This window comes from Ruditapes philippinarum, unplaced genomic scaffold (genome assembly GCF_026571515.1).
Source record: "Ruditapes philippinarum isolate M1 unplaced genomic scaffold, ASM2657151v2 ctg1_1_1_1_1, whole genome shotgun sequence".
NCBI lineage: Eukaryota > Metazoa > Mollusca > Bivalvia > Venerida > Veneridae > Ruditapes > Ruditapes philippinarum.
In genome coordinates, this window is record NW_026854124.1 from 663027 (window position 1) to 682738 (window position 19712).

The 19712-nt window shown below is 30.9% G+C and overlaps 1 protein-coding gene across 1 annotated transcript in view; it reads left to right on the forward strand.

The window, feature by feature from the left end:
* Positions 1–1694: 1694 nt before the first annotated feature.
* LOC132739025 (homeotic protein proboscipedia-like) overlaps positions 1695–19712 on the forward strand; it is a 36231-nt gene continuing 18213 nt past the window's right edge. Inside the window, exon 1 of the mRNA XM_060726672.1 lies at positions 1695–2266. Coding sequence (XP_060582655.1) covers positions 1963–2266 — 304 coding nt within the window. The 5' untranslated portion in view covers positions 1695–1962. The remainder of the gene's footprint in view (positions 2267–19712) is intronic.

A 19712-nucleotide genomic window follows, 5' to 3' on the forward strand; every position in this document is an offset into this window, starting at 1 on the left:
GCCTACAAAAATCCCCACAAAGTGCTGTTATTATTTAAAACTGAACCATTTTCAAGCAGCTCTATTTCCGTCTCTGGAAATCAGATTTATAACATTTCTATCAATACTTACTGTAGTTAATAAATGAAAAGTAAAAATATGTTTGTAAGTTTTAAAAAGTATATATTTTCAAATCAAAACTAACAAATAGCACAAACAAAATTTCAAACAAATGGAGATGGGACATGTATTTTCATTACTTACAGTCAAATAACTTTTAAATTAAAATTCATGAACTGTACGCGGTATTCACTGTCACAGTTTATACAATATAAGTCGACTTGAAATGCGCATTTGTTTTGAATGACGCTCCACATGAATTTACACGGTCGTGTTATTTCTTTGACCCTTTGATGACCAATAACAACAAAACACTTCCAACAGCGTCTAATCAACTAACGTTAACTCGAAACTAGTGACCACAATAAGTACTTTCCTTTTGTTGATGCTGAAGTAGTCAAGACAAAAGAAACGCCGTTATTTTCAAGTAGGTAAACGATAAATATGTAAATTAACATCTATCCAGACCGAAATTGACACATACGTATCTAATTAAATCCGTCACATCAAAGCAAGTTGCCGCCGACACTTGGTTTTTAAAAAAAATGCACATTGTCTAAAGTCATATGGTCTCACTTGAAAAAAGTTTAATAATTATTTCCGTAAATGAAAATGGTAGACATATTTTAAGATTGTAAACATTCGCTATAATTCCACACAAATTGACCCGTTAAAATGGCGTCCACGTGTGTTAACTAGCTGAAGCACATATTTATACATGTATATGTTTATGTTTCATTGAATGCGTGTAATTTATCCAAAATTTTAGTCACCCGTAGCAGAAGTTTAACATTATGGTCGTTGTAAGTAATAGTTAAGTTGAGTTTAAACTGTTTAAACTATTTCAAATGTTTTGTTCTGTTCACATAAAATGGCGCCTATGTATGTACACATTTTTGACCGTTGACCAACGAACCTGTAAAATAATCCATTCTGTTGTTTTCAGATATCGAATTTCACCTGTATTTAAAATTTTAAGACACTTTCGGAAAGTTTTTGTACAGTCTCTCGGTACATTATTAATGTTGTTTTGTTATATGAAATTTTAAATAAGTTTGTGTTAAATTTTATTTAAAGTTGATTTAAACAATGCATTTTATATATTTTAAAATCCACTTAATGTTTGCGTGTTCGTCCGTGTGAAACAAGTATAATAATGAGAGAAATGTAAATAGTAATGGTTTATGAGCAACGAAAAAATGATTCTGACATAAAATGAAAAATAACAAATTTATTAGCCAGGGAATGACCCCATTAAATAGTCATTAGGGCGAATGGGCAATCAAAATGTGCAGAAGATTTACTAGTACAAAATATCGGGTCGATTTATTACAAGTATGGAAGAGTCAGGTTGAGTATATCAAATCGCTTTAAAACAATGGGAATAAAAATCAATAAATTGTTGTAAATCAAGCGTATCAAATTTACAAAATCATTCTCAATAGACCACGGAAAACAGAATAAATCAAAATGTTTAACAATTTACCGTTGGAGAAGTAGTTACGGCCTTTTTATCGGGAAACTGTCAAATAGAATAGCGGATTGATTGTTATTGGCTGTTGGAGTCACGTGACCTGTCAAAGGCAAGATGGCAATGATAGTATAGCAAACATAAGAGTTGTTTTTAATGTTTAAGCGTCATGTTATCTGTAAATGTGATTGAAAAATGCATAAATTATACATAACCGCGATTTTCAATAGAATTAAACGAAAACCGGATCAGGTGGTTTTATGTATGAGTTTCATTTAGGAAATTAACAAAACGACGGTGTTATATTCTAATAAGCGAGGTGTTTTTCATTCGCTATATTATATTTTAATTTTTGAAGGGAAAAAAGTGTCATAAAACGTAAACAAACAGCTATGGGAGACAACCGGGAGAGTGGATTTATAAACAGTGAACCGTGTATCGCAGAGTTTATGACCAATGTCCCTCTCATTAATCAGGGACTAGCAAACTCGTCCATCAATCTACCGTCTGACGCCGGCTATTGTCAGTCATTTAATGGAGCATTGCCTAACTCACCTTCACGAGGGGACCTGGCGCTATCGGGTACGCCCGAGGGTACTGAACACAATCTTGGGGGCAAATATAACGACTATGCGTGGATGAAGGAGAAAAAGCCCATACGAAAAAGTGATCCTCCGCAAACGGTCCCAGATATAGGTAAGCACTTAAAGCGGCCGAATTAGTCGCATTTTAAAAAATAACTACCGTATAAAAAGTAAATCTACCGTGTTAGTAACACGTGGGTGTGCAGTTGTATTTGTGTCAGTGTATATGATTTATGAAAAAGCACATATTTGCCCTATATTTGGGACTAATTATTAAGAGCATGAAGGATGTAGGTCAAACACGTTTCTAATAGATTTACACACGGAAGCCGATCTCACAAATCATTTCAAAACTTTTGTTTCACGCTCAGTATCTATATTTAGTTGAACAAAATTAGAATCTGTGTGCACATATATTTCTTTATCAAAATAATATCCAATTTATCTGAATTTATTTTGTGTACAAAATGGCATACATAAATTACAAAATGAACACTTCTGGTGTTCTACAAAACACATTAGATTCAAGAAAAAAATCCTTTTGGATTAAAACAAACATTATTAAAAAACTTGATTGACTTACCCAGTTACTTATATGTCAAGAAAGTTAAATAAACATTTTTTAAAAGTTCTTATTATGTCAATAATCTCTGAAAATCAAACTTGAGCGCAAACAAACAGCACTTATTTTCTCTATGTGTCTGTGTTTGTAATTTTTTTTAATTTTCCACAAAATGCATTTTGTTCAGTAAATTTATTCATCTTTGAATTGATATTTACAAACTGTATTGCATAATTTATGTATTAGTGCCTCATTCTAACTTAGCAGTGCTATTTGAAAGATATATTGTACTTTCAACTCTTTCTTTATCAATAAACTCATTTATATATTGACATTTACTTAGATATACATAATGAAACTAAATATTGCTTGTTGCATAGTTCAACAGAACTATGATATAAAATAATGTGGTTCCCACTTGCATATTAGTCATGCTTTAATATCAATTCATATGAAAACAGTATGAATGCATAAAAACGCATGCTATAAATTATTTCATTGTTCTAATCTAATATGTGCACCCCATGTGCATAGATCTTTTCGTGTAGTATCTTTTATTTTAAACAAATTAATTATTTTAAATTGTGTCTTATTTTTAATGGTGTTTAATGCATGTGACATAAAAACAAGTTACATGGTAGTGGAAACAGGATATCAGAATTTTCCTTAGAAGTAATTTCTAGACACTCGTTGAAAGACCAGGGTTGTGAAGTGTATGTAAATTTTCTTTAACTGCATGCATATACATCAGATGGTTATATATATCAAATTGAGGTAACAAAATTGAAGTAAAAATATTCTATGTATTATCTATTTTAGCTACAAAACAAAAATCTATTTGATCAGTGTTGTTATGTCATTTTTAGGTGCTGAAACAAGGTTCAAAGCCCGATTTCTCTTTTCTAAAGGGACCCCACCATCATCACACTAATGCTGGAAAAACACTTTTAATGTTATGATATTAAAGATTCCACATATTTTTCAAACCTGATATGATATGGCAAATTCACATATACCATCTTTATATCATATCATTTAAAGAAATTCCATTACACATTTTGAACCAAACACTTTCTTATAATTAATCTCTAGGCTGTTTTATCATATATCTATATTTATTACTTCGAAAATATAAATAATTAACAGGTACATAATGGGTCAGATTGAAACATATTCTCTTAACGACCTAGTTTGTTTTTGTTTTAGTTATACAAATGTTTCTTGTTTATATACATAACTTACGTGCCTCCCACAAACGACCTACAGCCTAACTTGACCTACAAAACTATTTTTCTAATTTCATTTTGAAAGAAAAGGGAGAGAGGTCCATGCATTTATTTCATCAATGTCAGCGTATACTGATATAACCATACATTTGTAAAGTGTAAAATAACATATCATCCCCCATTCTTCGTCTATGATGAAACGTTTTGCCTTCAGGAGACTTCGAAACACGACTATGGTTTTATTCACACCTTTGTTTTTTGACAAATTATGACCCAATATGAAGACATTAGTATTCTTGAGGCATTATGAATTCACAAACAACCAGCTGTCCAATCTTCAGACAAATTTGACATCGCCTGTCTCTACGTTGATTTATGTGGCCAAATAGCAAGAGTTGACACTTTTTTTCTACACATAATTATGTATCAGACTAAACATCTATTTACATACATTCAAACGCTCTGGCTTCTTTTCACCTGAACATCGATTATATTCGGCACCACTCGGTCATAATTGATACACCAATTTATTATACTTCCGCTCTCTGTTACAGCGATAAAATGTTTGTCACTTTAAAATCTAAGAAAATTATAAAATTTATAATTCATGACCAATCAACTTTAAGAAAAAATATTTTGCTATATTTTCAAAAATAAAGATTCGATTGGAATTCGGTGAACGGTGAATGGGGAGTTACAGTCTGTAAAATGTAAAGGCGTGAAAATGCATGCAAAGCAATACTTACAAAATTCATTGAAAAAGTATCATAGAAATATAACAGAGGCAATAATTTGCCAGTGCCATAATTAAACATCCTCTGTTAAGAAAAATTGTAAATCATCCATATATCAGTTTATAAAATAATATCTTTAAAATTAATTTTCCAAATGCATGTATATCATTTGTAAAAAAGGAAATAAATGTTTTAATTGCTGACGGATTTAATTTCAAACAAATAAAATACAATAATCATAATTATATTCAGTGTAATATAAAACCTGACTTCAAAGGATGAACAGTTTCTAAATTAATGGTCAATAATTAGAAGTATTTCTGGTTAAAATAAGGCGGTGATAGGGAGGGGGTCGTGAAGATTTTTCTAGAAAGAAAGGAGCTTATTTTATCTTAATCATCATTTTAACATTGTTGCATGACACTTCAAAATAATACTTGTGTAAAAAAATGATTTTAAAAAATCCCTGTTAAAACAGTTGTTTAATTAATCTTTTACCTTTCCTTTTAAATAATTTCTAAACAAATGTCAAGGAAGTCTTTTGTTTTTATTTTACATCCTACAGGTTTACCTACATTTTAATAGTTTAAGATCAGGAAAATAACTAGCATTTAACAAATTTTCATTCATTATTATATTTTTTGTTGTTGTTAAGTAATGAGTAAGCCTGGGGATTTTAAACGTCTGTCTTTATGTACTTTATTCTTGTTTTTTGTATATTTATTTGTGTTTCATTTCTCTCTCTTTCTCTTTCTCGGTGTTTATTTTTATGCAGAATTAATGAATTGTCAACTTAACTAGAAATGTAACTGCCCCAGAGTCACTTTTGAATGTCATGTTATTTTTTCTAAAACTCAACCTTTGGTATGTTGTTGTCGGTGATTTTAATTAAAATTACAAATGCAAAATATCAACGCAATGATGATTCGTTCATGTTTCAAATGTTGAGTTTGCATAAAACCCCTGCGTGCTGGATGTTTTTTGTGTGTGTGTCTGTGTGTTTTGTTAATTTTATATCATGTGTGTGATTAGGATTTTGGTGTTCGCCCGACAAATTTCAGAATATTATCTTATTTACAGTATTTTCTCAAAATTTATTCCTCGTATACACAATCGTATTGTTTGCATTATAATAACAAGTTTAGGCAGGTGAAATAATTCTAAATCTTTTTTATATATTTCTGTTAAAAGTATATACGAATGCTTAAAAGTTTAACCAATTAAATCAAATTTACTTTGTGTATGGGGTCGCGCGATTTTTATTTTTTGTTTGTTTTAGAGTGTAAAATGTGTACGAGTATGTATGCAAGTTACTTAAATGACAACATATCATCAACATCTTCTTCTCCTTCTTAAAATTATTCTTCTTCTTTATTATCAAAGCATATATGCAGGGACGTTGAAATACATATAAATAAATAAGTCTCGCTTTTTCATAACCCATTTTTTTCAATACAAAAGTAAGTTAGTCAACATTCTGATCTTGTACATGCAATATAAAATATACCGTACTTTTATACACTTTACAATTCATCATTACTTAACAATTTTAATATAGATGTACTCTCCTAGGATGGCATAATATTGATGAGTAATTGATTTGAATACTTTCACCGTAAGATTGACGCTTAAACCATAAAGATTATATCATAGTTTTAGTACGATAGGTGAAAAGAGAAATCCAGTAAAATTTTTAACTATAATTTATCGTCCAAAATCGAATGGTTTATTTTATAATGTAACCGCCGCGCTAATGCATGTAATATCTGATAAGATGTTAATAATGCTATTTTTTATTTTCAATAAAAATGTTTACATCATTTTAAAATATCATGATGAAACTTAGTGAAAAAGGGGGGACTTGTCTGTGGAGAACTAGGCATGACTAAAAAGCAATTTAGTTGCAGACACCTTTTGTTTAAAGCCGTTGACAATGGAACTTTAAGCAAAAGTTCTTTTTGTAGATGTTTTAGCTTAAAGCAACAATAAACACTGTTTGATTGTGGGGATAAAAAGGATTAAGATCTGCTGCACATATAGATTTGTTTAGATATTGATAATTTTTAAATGCATTATCAAATATAAATCTTAAAATGCTTAAATTTGAATTAGAGTAAGTTTAAATTAGAAAGTGAATTGTGTTTTGATGCGTTAAAGTGAATAGGTCTTTAATGGAATGTCTGTGATATAATGAATAATTTCGTTGAAAGTATTTAGTATCAGACATAGCAACAAAGCTCGAAAGTACAAAACATGATCCGATATTAGAAATACCTAGCAGATAATAAAATGTTCTGAAACAAAATATTATTATTCATTATATAAATGTTCATTCTAAATCACTTAGAACTATATTAACATCTTTTTTTCTTTCACAAAACTTCACACAACTTTTTATAAAAAAATATCCAAATGATACATTTCTATTGCTTTTATCAATATTTGTAAAGATATATGGAAAATGTTCCCATTGTAGATCTAACCACTTTAAATACTAGTAATTACTGTGCTATTTTTAGTAACTCAATCGCTAAATTGTAAGGAAATTAAGCGTTTTTATTCAAAAATATGCTTTATTTACAATAGATCTTTTCAATATCAGGGGTTTTCTGTAACACACGCCTGAAAGTTTTACCCACTGTCTACTTATGCTTGTTTGTACCATTTTCAGTCTTGATGAGGTTTGAGGTGTCAGGCTCGGATTGGTCTTGCGCAGTCTGGTGCAAGCTTCCAACCCGTATCATTATTCTAAAAACCATATAATTCTTTGCCTGAGCTTTGAACCCATTTTCTTTCAACATTGATTTTGATAGTACTTATTAAGTCCGTAGAAATAATTGTATTTACACCAAAACAATACAAAACACTTTGTTATTGTAATTTTAAAAAAGAAAGAAACAGAAACGTACGTGTTGTATGAGAAAAGAGGTTCCTTCGATTTAATCAAATCAAGATAAAATAAAAAAGGTAAACCAATAGTCTTTTACCAAGCATTTTATTTTGGGTAAAAGGGGGATTTTGTAAAACAGAGACAATAGCTTCAAAATTCAAGACTTTTGAGAGGTTTTTTTTAAGTATTCATTTCCAACAATTAAAAGTAGGAAAGTATATATAGTTGTGTATGCACGTGCTCTCGGGCCTTTCCGTCAAACTTCGGATAAGGACCTCGAACTCGAAAGTAAGAATCATAGAACGGATACTGATTTTTTTTGTCTATCCTACGCTAAGAAACTAAACATGTCAACAAATAGAAATTCAATGCTGGGAGTTTTTCCAAAATATTGGGTAAAAATCCACCTAAATTTAGTAAATTTATGCAGTATATCATTTATATACTTATTGTTTATTTATTATGGTTGTGAAAACCAAAAGTTCAATTGTCTACCTGTTGACATTTAATTGGATTTGTTTATATTTGTACATCAGTGAACATTTTTATTTGATAACGATTGGCAGACATATTTTTCATCATAATTTTACCAAAACAGACTTTATTTTCCTTTGGATGTCAAACACATGTATTTGTTATACATAATCAAATATTTCACTCTATCTTTGTTTAAATTTAAAACCACGTGTTAGAACAACTTCAGCATTAATATCAATAACTGCCGAGGAGTTCCGATTGAACAACACCCATCGTCAGCAATCGATAAAATGCAACAAGAAATATATTTCCTTTCTAAGTTCCTTTATTGCAATATGAAACAATTATTATCAAAAGGTGTTTTTGAAATTTTTCAGAAAATGAAAACATGTATACCAAATGGTATAGAATTCTCGTATGCGCACCAAAGTAAAATTTTTCAAGGGAACTAACTCATTACTTTTCGTGGCAGCTTTGAATATCATAATACGTTGATGAGTATACGAACGCCAGTGTTTTGTTCTGTACACCGTTACAAAGATTAGGACTCTTTTAGAAGACAAAGGTACATTTTGAAACATGTGGAAAATATACTTTCTAAAGAACGTGTAAATAGATAGGATTTTCAGAGTTCATTGAACTACTAGTAATTGAGTCATTTTGCCTAATTCTACAGTTGCACAAGGTCATTGCTTTTAGCAAACTCTTTAATTTAGTTTCACATTTTTCTTCTTGATATAAATATTTTAGGCCACTAATGAGCACTAAATAGACAATGATAAATGGGTCCGTTTGAAGTCCGTCGTCAAAATCATCAAAATGAAACCTAAGTTACTATTTTTACAACACTCCCTATCATTGACATGAAACTTGGAACTTCCGGTCGTAGTTAAATATGCATTTCATGTTATATTTGAAAGTAATAAAGAATGTTGTTTTCTATTTTATACAAATTGGTGGTTTTAAATATTCATATTACAACTTCTTTAAAGTGTAAATCACCTAAAGATTGTAAAAAATGAATAAGCTGGTACCAGTCACCATTTGATCCAAAATGTTATTGGTTTTCGCGGCTTCGTTCTATTTCGGACTCATAAGGCAGTGCAATAAATTCGAGAATATTATAATAATTTACTGATAGTGTTCATAACATGCTTTGGCTTAAACAAGCATGTTTCATAATTGTCTGCGAGACAATTTTTTATTTCTTTTAATTAAACTAAACATACATAGAATGTCTTTACATTTGATCCGTGTTCCCCTCTTAAATCATTCATGAAAGAAAAACGTACATGTCACATGTTTTATATAGTTTTATATAGGAAAGATCTTTTAAAATCGTCTTGTCAGAAACTTTAGGACTAGAGGCTTTACATATAGCATAATCCAATGATGATCCTCTACACAATTTGATCAAACTACTGCCCTGCATAGTATCAATATTGGCTCCGTCTCAAGGCAACTTTTTTTCTCTTGTAAATGTATGTAACAAAAAGTAAAAAAAATCTCTTGGTATAATAATGAAGGTTAATAAATGCTACACTTATAAAACTTGGACATCATTGCACAGGTACATATAAATACATGGATATATGATCATTGTCTACTGATTTACATATGTATTTTTCAAAAAAGCAATAAATAGTACAAAATAAATAGCCAACTGCAAATACTATAATTCTCTTTAATATAGTTCCGTTTTGGCTGAACAGCCTTCTTCAGGGTACATGTGTAAATAATAAGCAATAAACAGGAAATTATGTCACAGTCACATGGCATCAATAGCGGCGACGTCAAAACGTAACAGTTTGACGTAATGATCATTGACAGGATCAATTTGATGCATTATACTAGTGAAGAAAGCAGTTTAAATGCAAATATTAAGTAAAAATACCAGTAAAACTTACTAAGATATATACTAAAAATACGTTTTAGTAATTGTCAGATATTAAAACCAAACTTTTGAATTCATTCCTTCCATTTGCTGATAATGTATCTAAGTGCATCCAAGAAGTCTATTTTAGAAGTCTTTTCCAGGGATGTGTTACTTTATCAATAGGCATAAAAGAGAAATCCTGGATAGTATGTCATATGGTATTAAAATGTTCAGAAACATTTATCATTGTTTCAGGATAATGGTTTATATCAAATCTATGACTATTCATACGTTGGGAACATTGTTGACTAGTTTGTCAAAGTTTGTGGTAATATATAGAGACAATACTGGACATATCACGTCATTGAACTTCAGTCTATACGATTTAAACTTTGACCTTGAACATGGTCATGCATTATAGAAATAACTGTATTACCTTGTCTTAAGGTCACATTCTCAATTTGAACTGGTAAAATGTATTCATATTTTATGAGTGAAGCTTTTTGTAAACCATCATAACTGGATATAGAGATATTTGAGCTTTTGGTCTCACACTGTTACAAGAGAAATATATTACCATGGAGACATTACTTGTATTTGTCAAGTCAATTAATTGATAATAATTAAACACAATCATTGTTTTATCAATATAAGAGAGTACATGTATGCCTTGTTCATAGAATAAAGACATGTACACTATAAACGCTGTATGTACAATACGTAATGCACGAAAGAAGAACAGCAGTCACTAAATGCGCCAGAATAAAACAACTAAGAAGCAATGGACGAGAACGGCACAGAGAGGCATCTAAATTCACAACAGCAACACAGCAAACCATCTAAAATGACTGAGTGCATCACAACCGCACCCAAATGCATTACATCAACTCTGCCGCCTTAGAAGCAGCACAGGGCTCTGGAATTTTCAAAGTGGAAATGTTACTTGAGTTTGTAATTAAAATGTATGTAATTAGCATTGATTCGTGCTTTAATTAGCAGTGAATTTGACCGCCTATCAAGGTTAAGATTTGGACAGAGTTGCGAGTTTCTTTGAAGGTAACGTAAGATGATCTGATAAAAAAAAGGTTTCTTAAACTTTACTGCTTTCATTGGATGGAAATATAATCTTTCGTTTGAAATTAAGTCTTAAGGAAGCTAGATTTGAGATAGAAGTTTGACACTATGGTACGAAGCTGTCCTTCTCTTTAATTGATACCCTTAAGGACCTTTAATTCTTCTAAGTTGTTTTTAATTACTTCCTTACTGGACTGTATCTTAAACATCCGTCGACAACAAAAATCAACATAAAAAGGTAACTGAGCTATAAAGACAATATCAACGAGAGTTTACGAGACCTTGTCATGAGTTATGTTCAGTTAAGTAAAAATATTCGTTTCTCCTAATTCAAGTATTGCATGGCACCCGCCTTCCTTATCATGTCGATTAATTTTGATATTTCTTTTCTTTTCGATATAATTGTTTTATCAGAGCAATGGACATAAGCCCGGTCTTTGATCGTACTCTTTCTTTTCCATTTAGGAACCTTATTGGATCACAAACAAGACTTTTGTCATCTTTATGCGAGATCTGAGGAGACCATTGGAAACCATTAAGTACAACGTCATTACTATTATACTGAAAAAGTTAGGGTTACCGACTTTTCTTAATCTCAATACAAAAGTTAAAATAATGAATAACGAAAATGATCATCATTAGCGGAATGATATTAGTTAATGAAATGTCATTGCAGGACTACTCGAGTTAATCATTTCTTTTAAATTTAAGTCAAACAGTATGAAAAGAATAAAGAGAATATAATGAAGATACGAGTAATCAAAGTATAAACAGTAAGTAATAGAAAGAGCATCGAAACACGAGGCTTTCTGATTTGTGCGGGGGCGTAGCCCTCGAGTATAACTCAGATTGCCGAGTTTGCCGATTGATGTTTTTTCCCTTTTGTATCATAGTCAAAAATAAAAACACGTTCCCTATTGTCTCAATATGAAAACCCAGAAAAAGTATCCAATGAATGAGCATCTAAATACGATATTTCTGTACCCTATCTCTTTCTCTATCGTCACAATAAGTAAATCCCAGACAAATTGAGCCACTCAATGGGTATGCAGGTAACTAATATCTGCACTCCAGTTAACGCACGGTGCATGCATATGTAGACGATTTAACTTTGACACATTTTGACACATTTTCAACATACAGAAAAAAATGTGGTTGAGGACGTTAACAAAAGTCATACATGTTATATAATATTCTTTACCGAAAAATGCTCTTGTCTTTTGCAAAAAAAACCAACTCATATTGGAGCAAGGTATTGGCACAAAGCGATGATAAGTATAAAGGTCTCTGATATTCTGATATAAGGTGATATAATGTGAGCGTTCATACCAACGCATAAACCTTTTTAGTTTCTTCCTCTTTAAGTTTCTCGATGACCAATATCACCCAAAGTAAGAAATTTGCATCATTTTCATCAGGTTTTTAGTGACAGGCAATTGCAACAATTATTTTTGGTAAAACAGTACTTTTATTTTTTTATTATTACCTTTTTTTGACAAATACTTCAGTTACAATAGTTCAGTTTTTTAGTTCATACAGCATTAATTTAGCTCGATTGTGTAGGAAGCAATAAACTCATAGACACTTTCGAATGCGCACCCGGAAAACAATCAGTGCTGAGCTATGAGTGTAAAGTTCTTGCTCGACTTGCCCCTGACGGGATTTTGAGCCCATGCTGCCAGCGATATTACTAGTCCGACGCGTTAACCACTCGGCCATGCTGCCAACATCGTACACTGTTTTATGTTTTCAAAGTTGCATGTGACAAAACTACGACATATATAAAGCATGTTAGCATACACTTTTTTTTTAAAGATTTGCCTGGAGGTAGTTGTCACTTTGCATAATTGTGTCATATTTTTAACATCAAACGAACTCCTCCTTGATCGTGTTCAGTTACAGTTTTTTTACATAATGTGTTTTTTTTATCTTCACAACAAGTAAAGATGCATACATCACTCTGATACATCTGCATGACTTCTGTCTAGCTGGTATATATCATGTGGTCGTATTTCTTGCTCTCTACTAAATGGATTGACCTTATTCAGCATTGAAATCTAATTCGCCATAATCTATTCCGTTGAGAAATTCGGATACCGGACTAGGTTTTTGTATGAACGTGTGCAAGCCGCAGCGTGGCACCGACGTAGATATTATACCCGATATATTTCTGTAGGGCTGCGTAATATACAACTGCTGTTTTCAAAAAGAGCCGAGACCTTTGATCACGGGAGATAAATGATTTCTCAATAGAGGGTTAAAAATGTCAGTCGCAAAACACACTGAATGTTTTATTTCTTGACTTTTTTGTCTGGATTTCTAAATTTAAATGTTACACTGACGTATGCATTTTTACGTGTCATAAAACAATGAACTAAATCAGACGTCTGGTTTATAAGTTCTGAGTCTTTCAGAATAGTTATTATGATTTTCGTTGGCAGGAGTGTCACGTGTAAATCGTCTGAACCGTTCATGTCCAATTGCAGTTTACAGGTGTCACATAAGTAAATTTACTTTCGTTATTGAGTGTTGAAATTGAACAAAAAGGTTTTACGATTAATTTCCAATCACTTCAATCCATATTTTCACCCTCAGCATCCACTTCAGTTTTAGTTCCAGACAATATTAATCCAGCGAGCCGTACCTTTGCACTTGGGGTCAGTGTGCGGTAATTCCTTGCCAAAGTATGTAATACAATGATTTCGCATAAAGTAAATGAAATCTATCAAGTTTGAATGCAGTAAATAGTTACGTACAGTTTACTTAAGGATTATAGTAAAGTATTATTGTGTTTGTGTGAAGAGATGTCTCGTGACAGAATAATTCTTTTATCCAACATCTTAATAACATCAATTAAATAAAAATAAACTTGTTTCTGATCGTTATCAAATAAGCTTATTTGCGCTGAGGATGAAACGCTTATTTCATATATGATAGCCATGTAATTCTAATTATACCTTTTCGCTACTTTATAATACACTGGTGACCAACTGATTTATTTATCTCACTTTACAAGTATGTACACAGTAAAATACAGTCTTGTAGATAAAACTTGACTTTTCAGATATAGTAAATACTATGTAACCGAAAACTAGTACTACCCGACAAAAAGCCAGTCGTATCAAGTTTCACGTATTTACAAATGTTACGCCGTCACCGCGATCGGCTCTTCCGCTCAACGATCAAAAATAAAAGAATTTCGTAATCGTATTAATTGTCATATACGATAGTGTCAAGATTTCTAAAGATTAAAAGAATTTATGCAAAGACTTTGGACTGCTATATTTGAGATTATCGCCATGATATTTTAACATCCAATCTGTGAAGAATGACCTCAATTTATTTTACTCAAAGATACGTAGATGCGTTTTTGATGAGTTGCATTTTCAAAAAGAGTGACGGGTTGAGATTCTGACATTTAATTGAGTTTAACTATGGATCAAATAGAAAAAAGATTTAAAAAAAGGGTGAAATAATCTCTATATATATTTTACGTGAATAGATTTGTCTATTTGTTTTACCATAATAAAAAAGATATGCCAAGTGAAATAATCAATATATCATTTACATAAATAGGCTTAATTACTTGTTTTGTCTGATTCAACATCTTTTTTCCTGGGTTATTGATTTTTTAAATCACTTTTTATATAGAAAAGTTTGGCAATTCTGTTGAGCCGACAGATATTCCTTTAAAAAACGTCCTTAGATAGGCCATCGAACTAGTTAAAATATATACATGAAGCTCTGAACGATTTTACAATATGGTCATCGGCGCAAGGTCATGTATTAACCTTATCTCGTTGACATTGTCTGTGTTTAAACATATTTTGATAGTGGGATAAAATAATAGCTTAAGTATCTTGTCATTATATTAACTAAATTGGAACGATTAATATCATGTCCTTATAAACAAGAAGAAGAACGTCATTGTCTTTTTGAAATCTTTAATTTTGAAGGGACTACCGCTATTTAACGACTCTATTTCCGATGATTTGCAAGTCATGATGCGTTAATTTGGTTCTTCTGAGGTGAAAATATGCAAATTATTTTACCTGATTAACATATTGTTACAGTTATTTTAAATTTGATAGACGTTTAAGTTCTGTGTTAATTATTACGTACAGTTCATTTGAAATAACTGTAAAAGGTCTATGCATTGCTGATTGTATGGGAGAACTGTTCTCTGTGCTTTAAGTGGATTCCATTGTTTCAGAGTGTTTACTTTCTGCCTTTGAATGAGTTATCACTACCTAAATGTGATTGTATGCATTTGTTGTTGTTATTTTGTTGTTGCTGTTGTTTTAATAATGGTTAATTGTTATGGGCAATCATATAAGTACCAAACGAAAAAATCCATTTAAAATTTAAAAAAATGTTTCTGTCCATTTTTTACCTTAAACACTCTTCATTTCTTTCAACCTACACATAATCTGAAAAAAGGATAACATTGTAATTTTGGGAAACTAATTTTAATTGCTGATATTTAAGATATCAGTCATCGCCTTCCTTATTCTCTTTTCTTTCCAAAATTAATAATAGGGGATCAGCTGTTAATTTCATTTGTCATTTGTTTAATAAGAAAAGTGTTTATTGTTTATTTATTATAGAAACAATCTCTATTCTATTCAGTTCAATTCATTGAATCTTATTGATTTATTGTATTGTAAACAAACCGCAATAATATTTTTAAACTTTAAGTCAAATGCATTCCGATCGTTCCCGTCTGACACATATACATTTTGTATATATATTTCTATAATGAAATCGAGCGAGCGTTTCAAGCGTCTGGGGACGCACGTCAAGAATTCTCAGCTACCGTTATAAATTTTCCTTTCTGACATTTATTTGCATTTTATTGTCTTCAAATTAGCCCGTCGATTGCTCATATAATCTGGTATCATTACTTGCCGAGATAAATGAGCAGGCTCGGTGGTTTATGGCATATAAGGCTGATGTTTCACAGATTTTAGCCGATAAGTTAGCTTCCACTTGGCGTTATTGGCGTAAAACGAGAGTAATAAATCTTCAATTTATGCGTGAATAAAGGGTGATAATTTATAGTAAAACGTCTCAAGTTTGTATGTTTATTTATATACTTGTTATATATAAAGAATGTTTTCGAAGTTATTTTGTTGCTCTTTTGAGGGAAAAATACGTTTTAAAAACTCTTTTTTGTGCCAAAAAACAAAACATACAGTTCACAGAACTTAGACAAATCTCGAAAAAATGAAACATGTTGATAATTTAAACGCAACTAAACCCCCTTATCGAACGAGATTGAAAGCTTTATTGTGTATGTCAGACAATGTTTTCATTTTGTAAATAACAGCCTTAGTACTGATAAACAACAAACTTTTAAACCTAATAATTCATTGTAAAACAGGAAATTTACCATAATTTTGGTGTAATCTAAGATATTTGTGCTGAAAATCTTTGGGGGAAACCCCATGGTCTAAATCCAGAAATATACATTAAACCACAGTCTAATACATACTTAAAAACTAGACCCAGGAGATAACTTTTGTATTTATAAATACATTTATTTTTTAAAATTTGTTTCTTACTTTAAAAAATTTATTTTCAATTTAATTATTATTAGTTAAAGTTTATCGATTTCCATGTCAGGCATGGTTCTCACTTAATATTTTTGGGATCGCATTGCTATGTGTTAATTACTAGTAAATAATTCTTTATAATCCAGCATATTATTATCCTTTGCAGTGATATCTATATGTTTGCAAGTTGAACTAAAGGCCTCTTTCTTTTCACCCTTGCTTTGAGATGCAGTGTTTAGATCAAACTCATGAGGCATACATAGCTCTTGAACTGAAGGGTAATTAATTTATTTTCTAAGAGTAACATCTCTTTCCAGTCTTCAAATAAGTCTCCGTTAATCTCTTAATCCACAATATCTCATCAAATACACATTACCTCGAATCCCTGAATTTTAGGAAAGGATTGATACGATCAACCAATTGACAAATTATACCGGTTTTTAGAGATTTATAATCTCAATGTGAATTAAGACTGCATGTAGTTCTCGTGTTGCTGGTATATATCTTTAGGTGTAACAAAATTCCTCACATATCATAAAAATCGATGGATTTCTGTCAGATTTAGTTTAATCCCATGGGTGCCATTTTGGTCGCCATCTTGAAAATACGGAATCACGGGAAAGTAGATTACAACACAAATAGGAACACTTTGTGCATTTTCATCAGATAAGAAAACTACTTCCAATCTATAGAGTTTCATTGACAATATTGATTACAATGGTTTCCCAGAAGGCTCTTTGTTAGAAATATCCAGGTCGTAGAATCACATGTTTAACGGCTACTATTTTAATTCATCTTCAATTAACAAATAAAACAATTTATGTATCTAAACACACTTTGTTTTCATATTGCTGTCTTGAAAATGTTGTTATGAAATAGCAACTTTACATTTGAATTGTTATTTTATTACCATTATTTACACGCAAAAAGATATATTCATGTGGCAATTCCCTATCACTATTGTTTTCCAACAAAACGGTTTTTTATGCAATACTTTTTTTGTTGCTGTCACAATATTCTTCAGAACTGACATTTTGGAAAATGTAGCAGCCTCATGGATGGAGTGGATTAATCAAACATGTTAAATTGATTGCATTTATCGTTCTTTAATAATAACTTGACAGCTTTTCAGATTTAAATGTTTTTACTGGAAATTTTGGTCGCAAAAGAAACAATCATGTTGGCATTTGACGTCTTATAATCTTTTTGTGTGTTTTGTAAGTCTTTATTTATAGTTACAGTTTTTTTAAATGATTCTAATGTGCTTTCTACAAAGGCGTTTCAAATTGTGTTAAACTTCAACATATTTTTTTCATATCGTTACTGTGCAAGTTTATTTTGATGTTGCCTTTATGATATCCATACTGGTTTTATTTATTGTCTGCCGCTTTTCATGCATGAGTTTAATTAGTCGCCGGTAGAAACCGGCGACTATATTTGTAACAGTTTAATATTATATCTATGGTAGGAGAAGGCCTTAAAATCTGAAAATAAAAGCAAATCAATTACTGAACAATTAAGGACCACAATTATTTTTCAGAATCTTAAAAATTCAAAAATAAATTAACGTTGCTAAATGAAATGAAATATACAAATATTGACATCTTAAAAAGCAACATTACAATTTTCATAAAATGAATTAATAACGTATCCCTATGGACCAGTCATTGAATTTATGGATACTTTTACTTTTTTCTAGGTGTCAAGCGTTGCTATTTTATGATTGATAAATCATGAATGATATTTAAAATGACACATTTAAATTATCTGGTTGTTTATATCTTATGACACCTATTATATTTCATTTTTTTTTATCTAATTATAAACAGATTCTCCCTGTTCTATTGTAAGAATCGCGTGACTACACGTTGTATGTTAGTGTTATAGAATCTATTAATAGTAACAGATTGCTGATAAGACATACTAGTTGGAAAACGGTATGGGGGCTAATTAGATGCAAATGTATAAAATAATTACAAAGTTATCTTTCATTAATCAGTTTCATATTTTATATCATTAGAAAGGATTAGTACATTAAAGAATTAAATAAATTTTCAAAACCTTTTCATTTTATCTTGGTAAAGGGTTAAATTTTGCCCTTTCTGTCAACGTTCAATAGTTTAGTTTAGGTTGAACATCACAAAATAGATTTATGCTAAAGAGGCACATTTATTGAAATAAAAAGTGGTAATCGTCGTCTTCGTTATATTCCGTCGATTTCCGTCGCGCAGGTTACCAAAACGGTACGACACATAATAATGAAAACTAATAAAATATCTTTTTGTTAATATTTTATCGAACTGAGAGGCAATTTAACGTGAACTATATCGTATGTAACGACAGGGATATTGATTTCAACTAAATAGCTTATTTTTTCGATAGCGCAAAAAATAGTTTTATGGAAACTGCAAAAGGGATTTTCAAAGATTCGAATTTGGCCTACTAGGTCACAACTTCGTCCTATACTTACCACCTGTAGGCCATTGAGCAATATTAATTAATTTGATATCGAGATCTATACTATCAATAAAATCTTTAGCATAAATCATAATAAGTTACGTAAACTAACGTACGAAATACTTGCTTAATAATCATAGCAGTTCCTTAACAATATTGCTAAGCAAGTTTGCTTCATATATGATGTTTTATTGTGAATAAACAGTTACTCAACATAAATTGTTCCTCTTTTCTTTATACCTGAACCATTAATTAAACTGATTTCTTTTTATATTTATGATAATACAGTCATTTTCTATCCGGCGACTTGATGCTTTAGCATCAAAATCTCTACTTGTTGTAACTTTTACTGCGAAATCTATATCATGCAGCATGTGTGATGTTCCTTTTTATTTTTGCTTACACATGCATTTCTTGAGGACATTGACACATTTACAACTTCATTCAATATGGATTTTTGTTACGTCATTGCTCTTGATATACTTGATTCCATTTCCTTATTGAAGGTTTAATGATATACTGTTCCAGTGAACTTTTGTTATCTAATCATTGACGGTTTGTCACATATTCCAGTAAGGTATTTAGAGCATGCAGTCAATGTTTAAAAAGTTGAATGAACTTTTTATATTCAAATCTTCTATGGCATATATATTTATATATATGATTCTGTTTAACTTGAAAAACATGTGTTACGCTAAGTGTTGTTG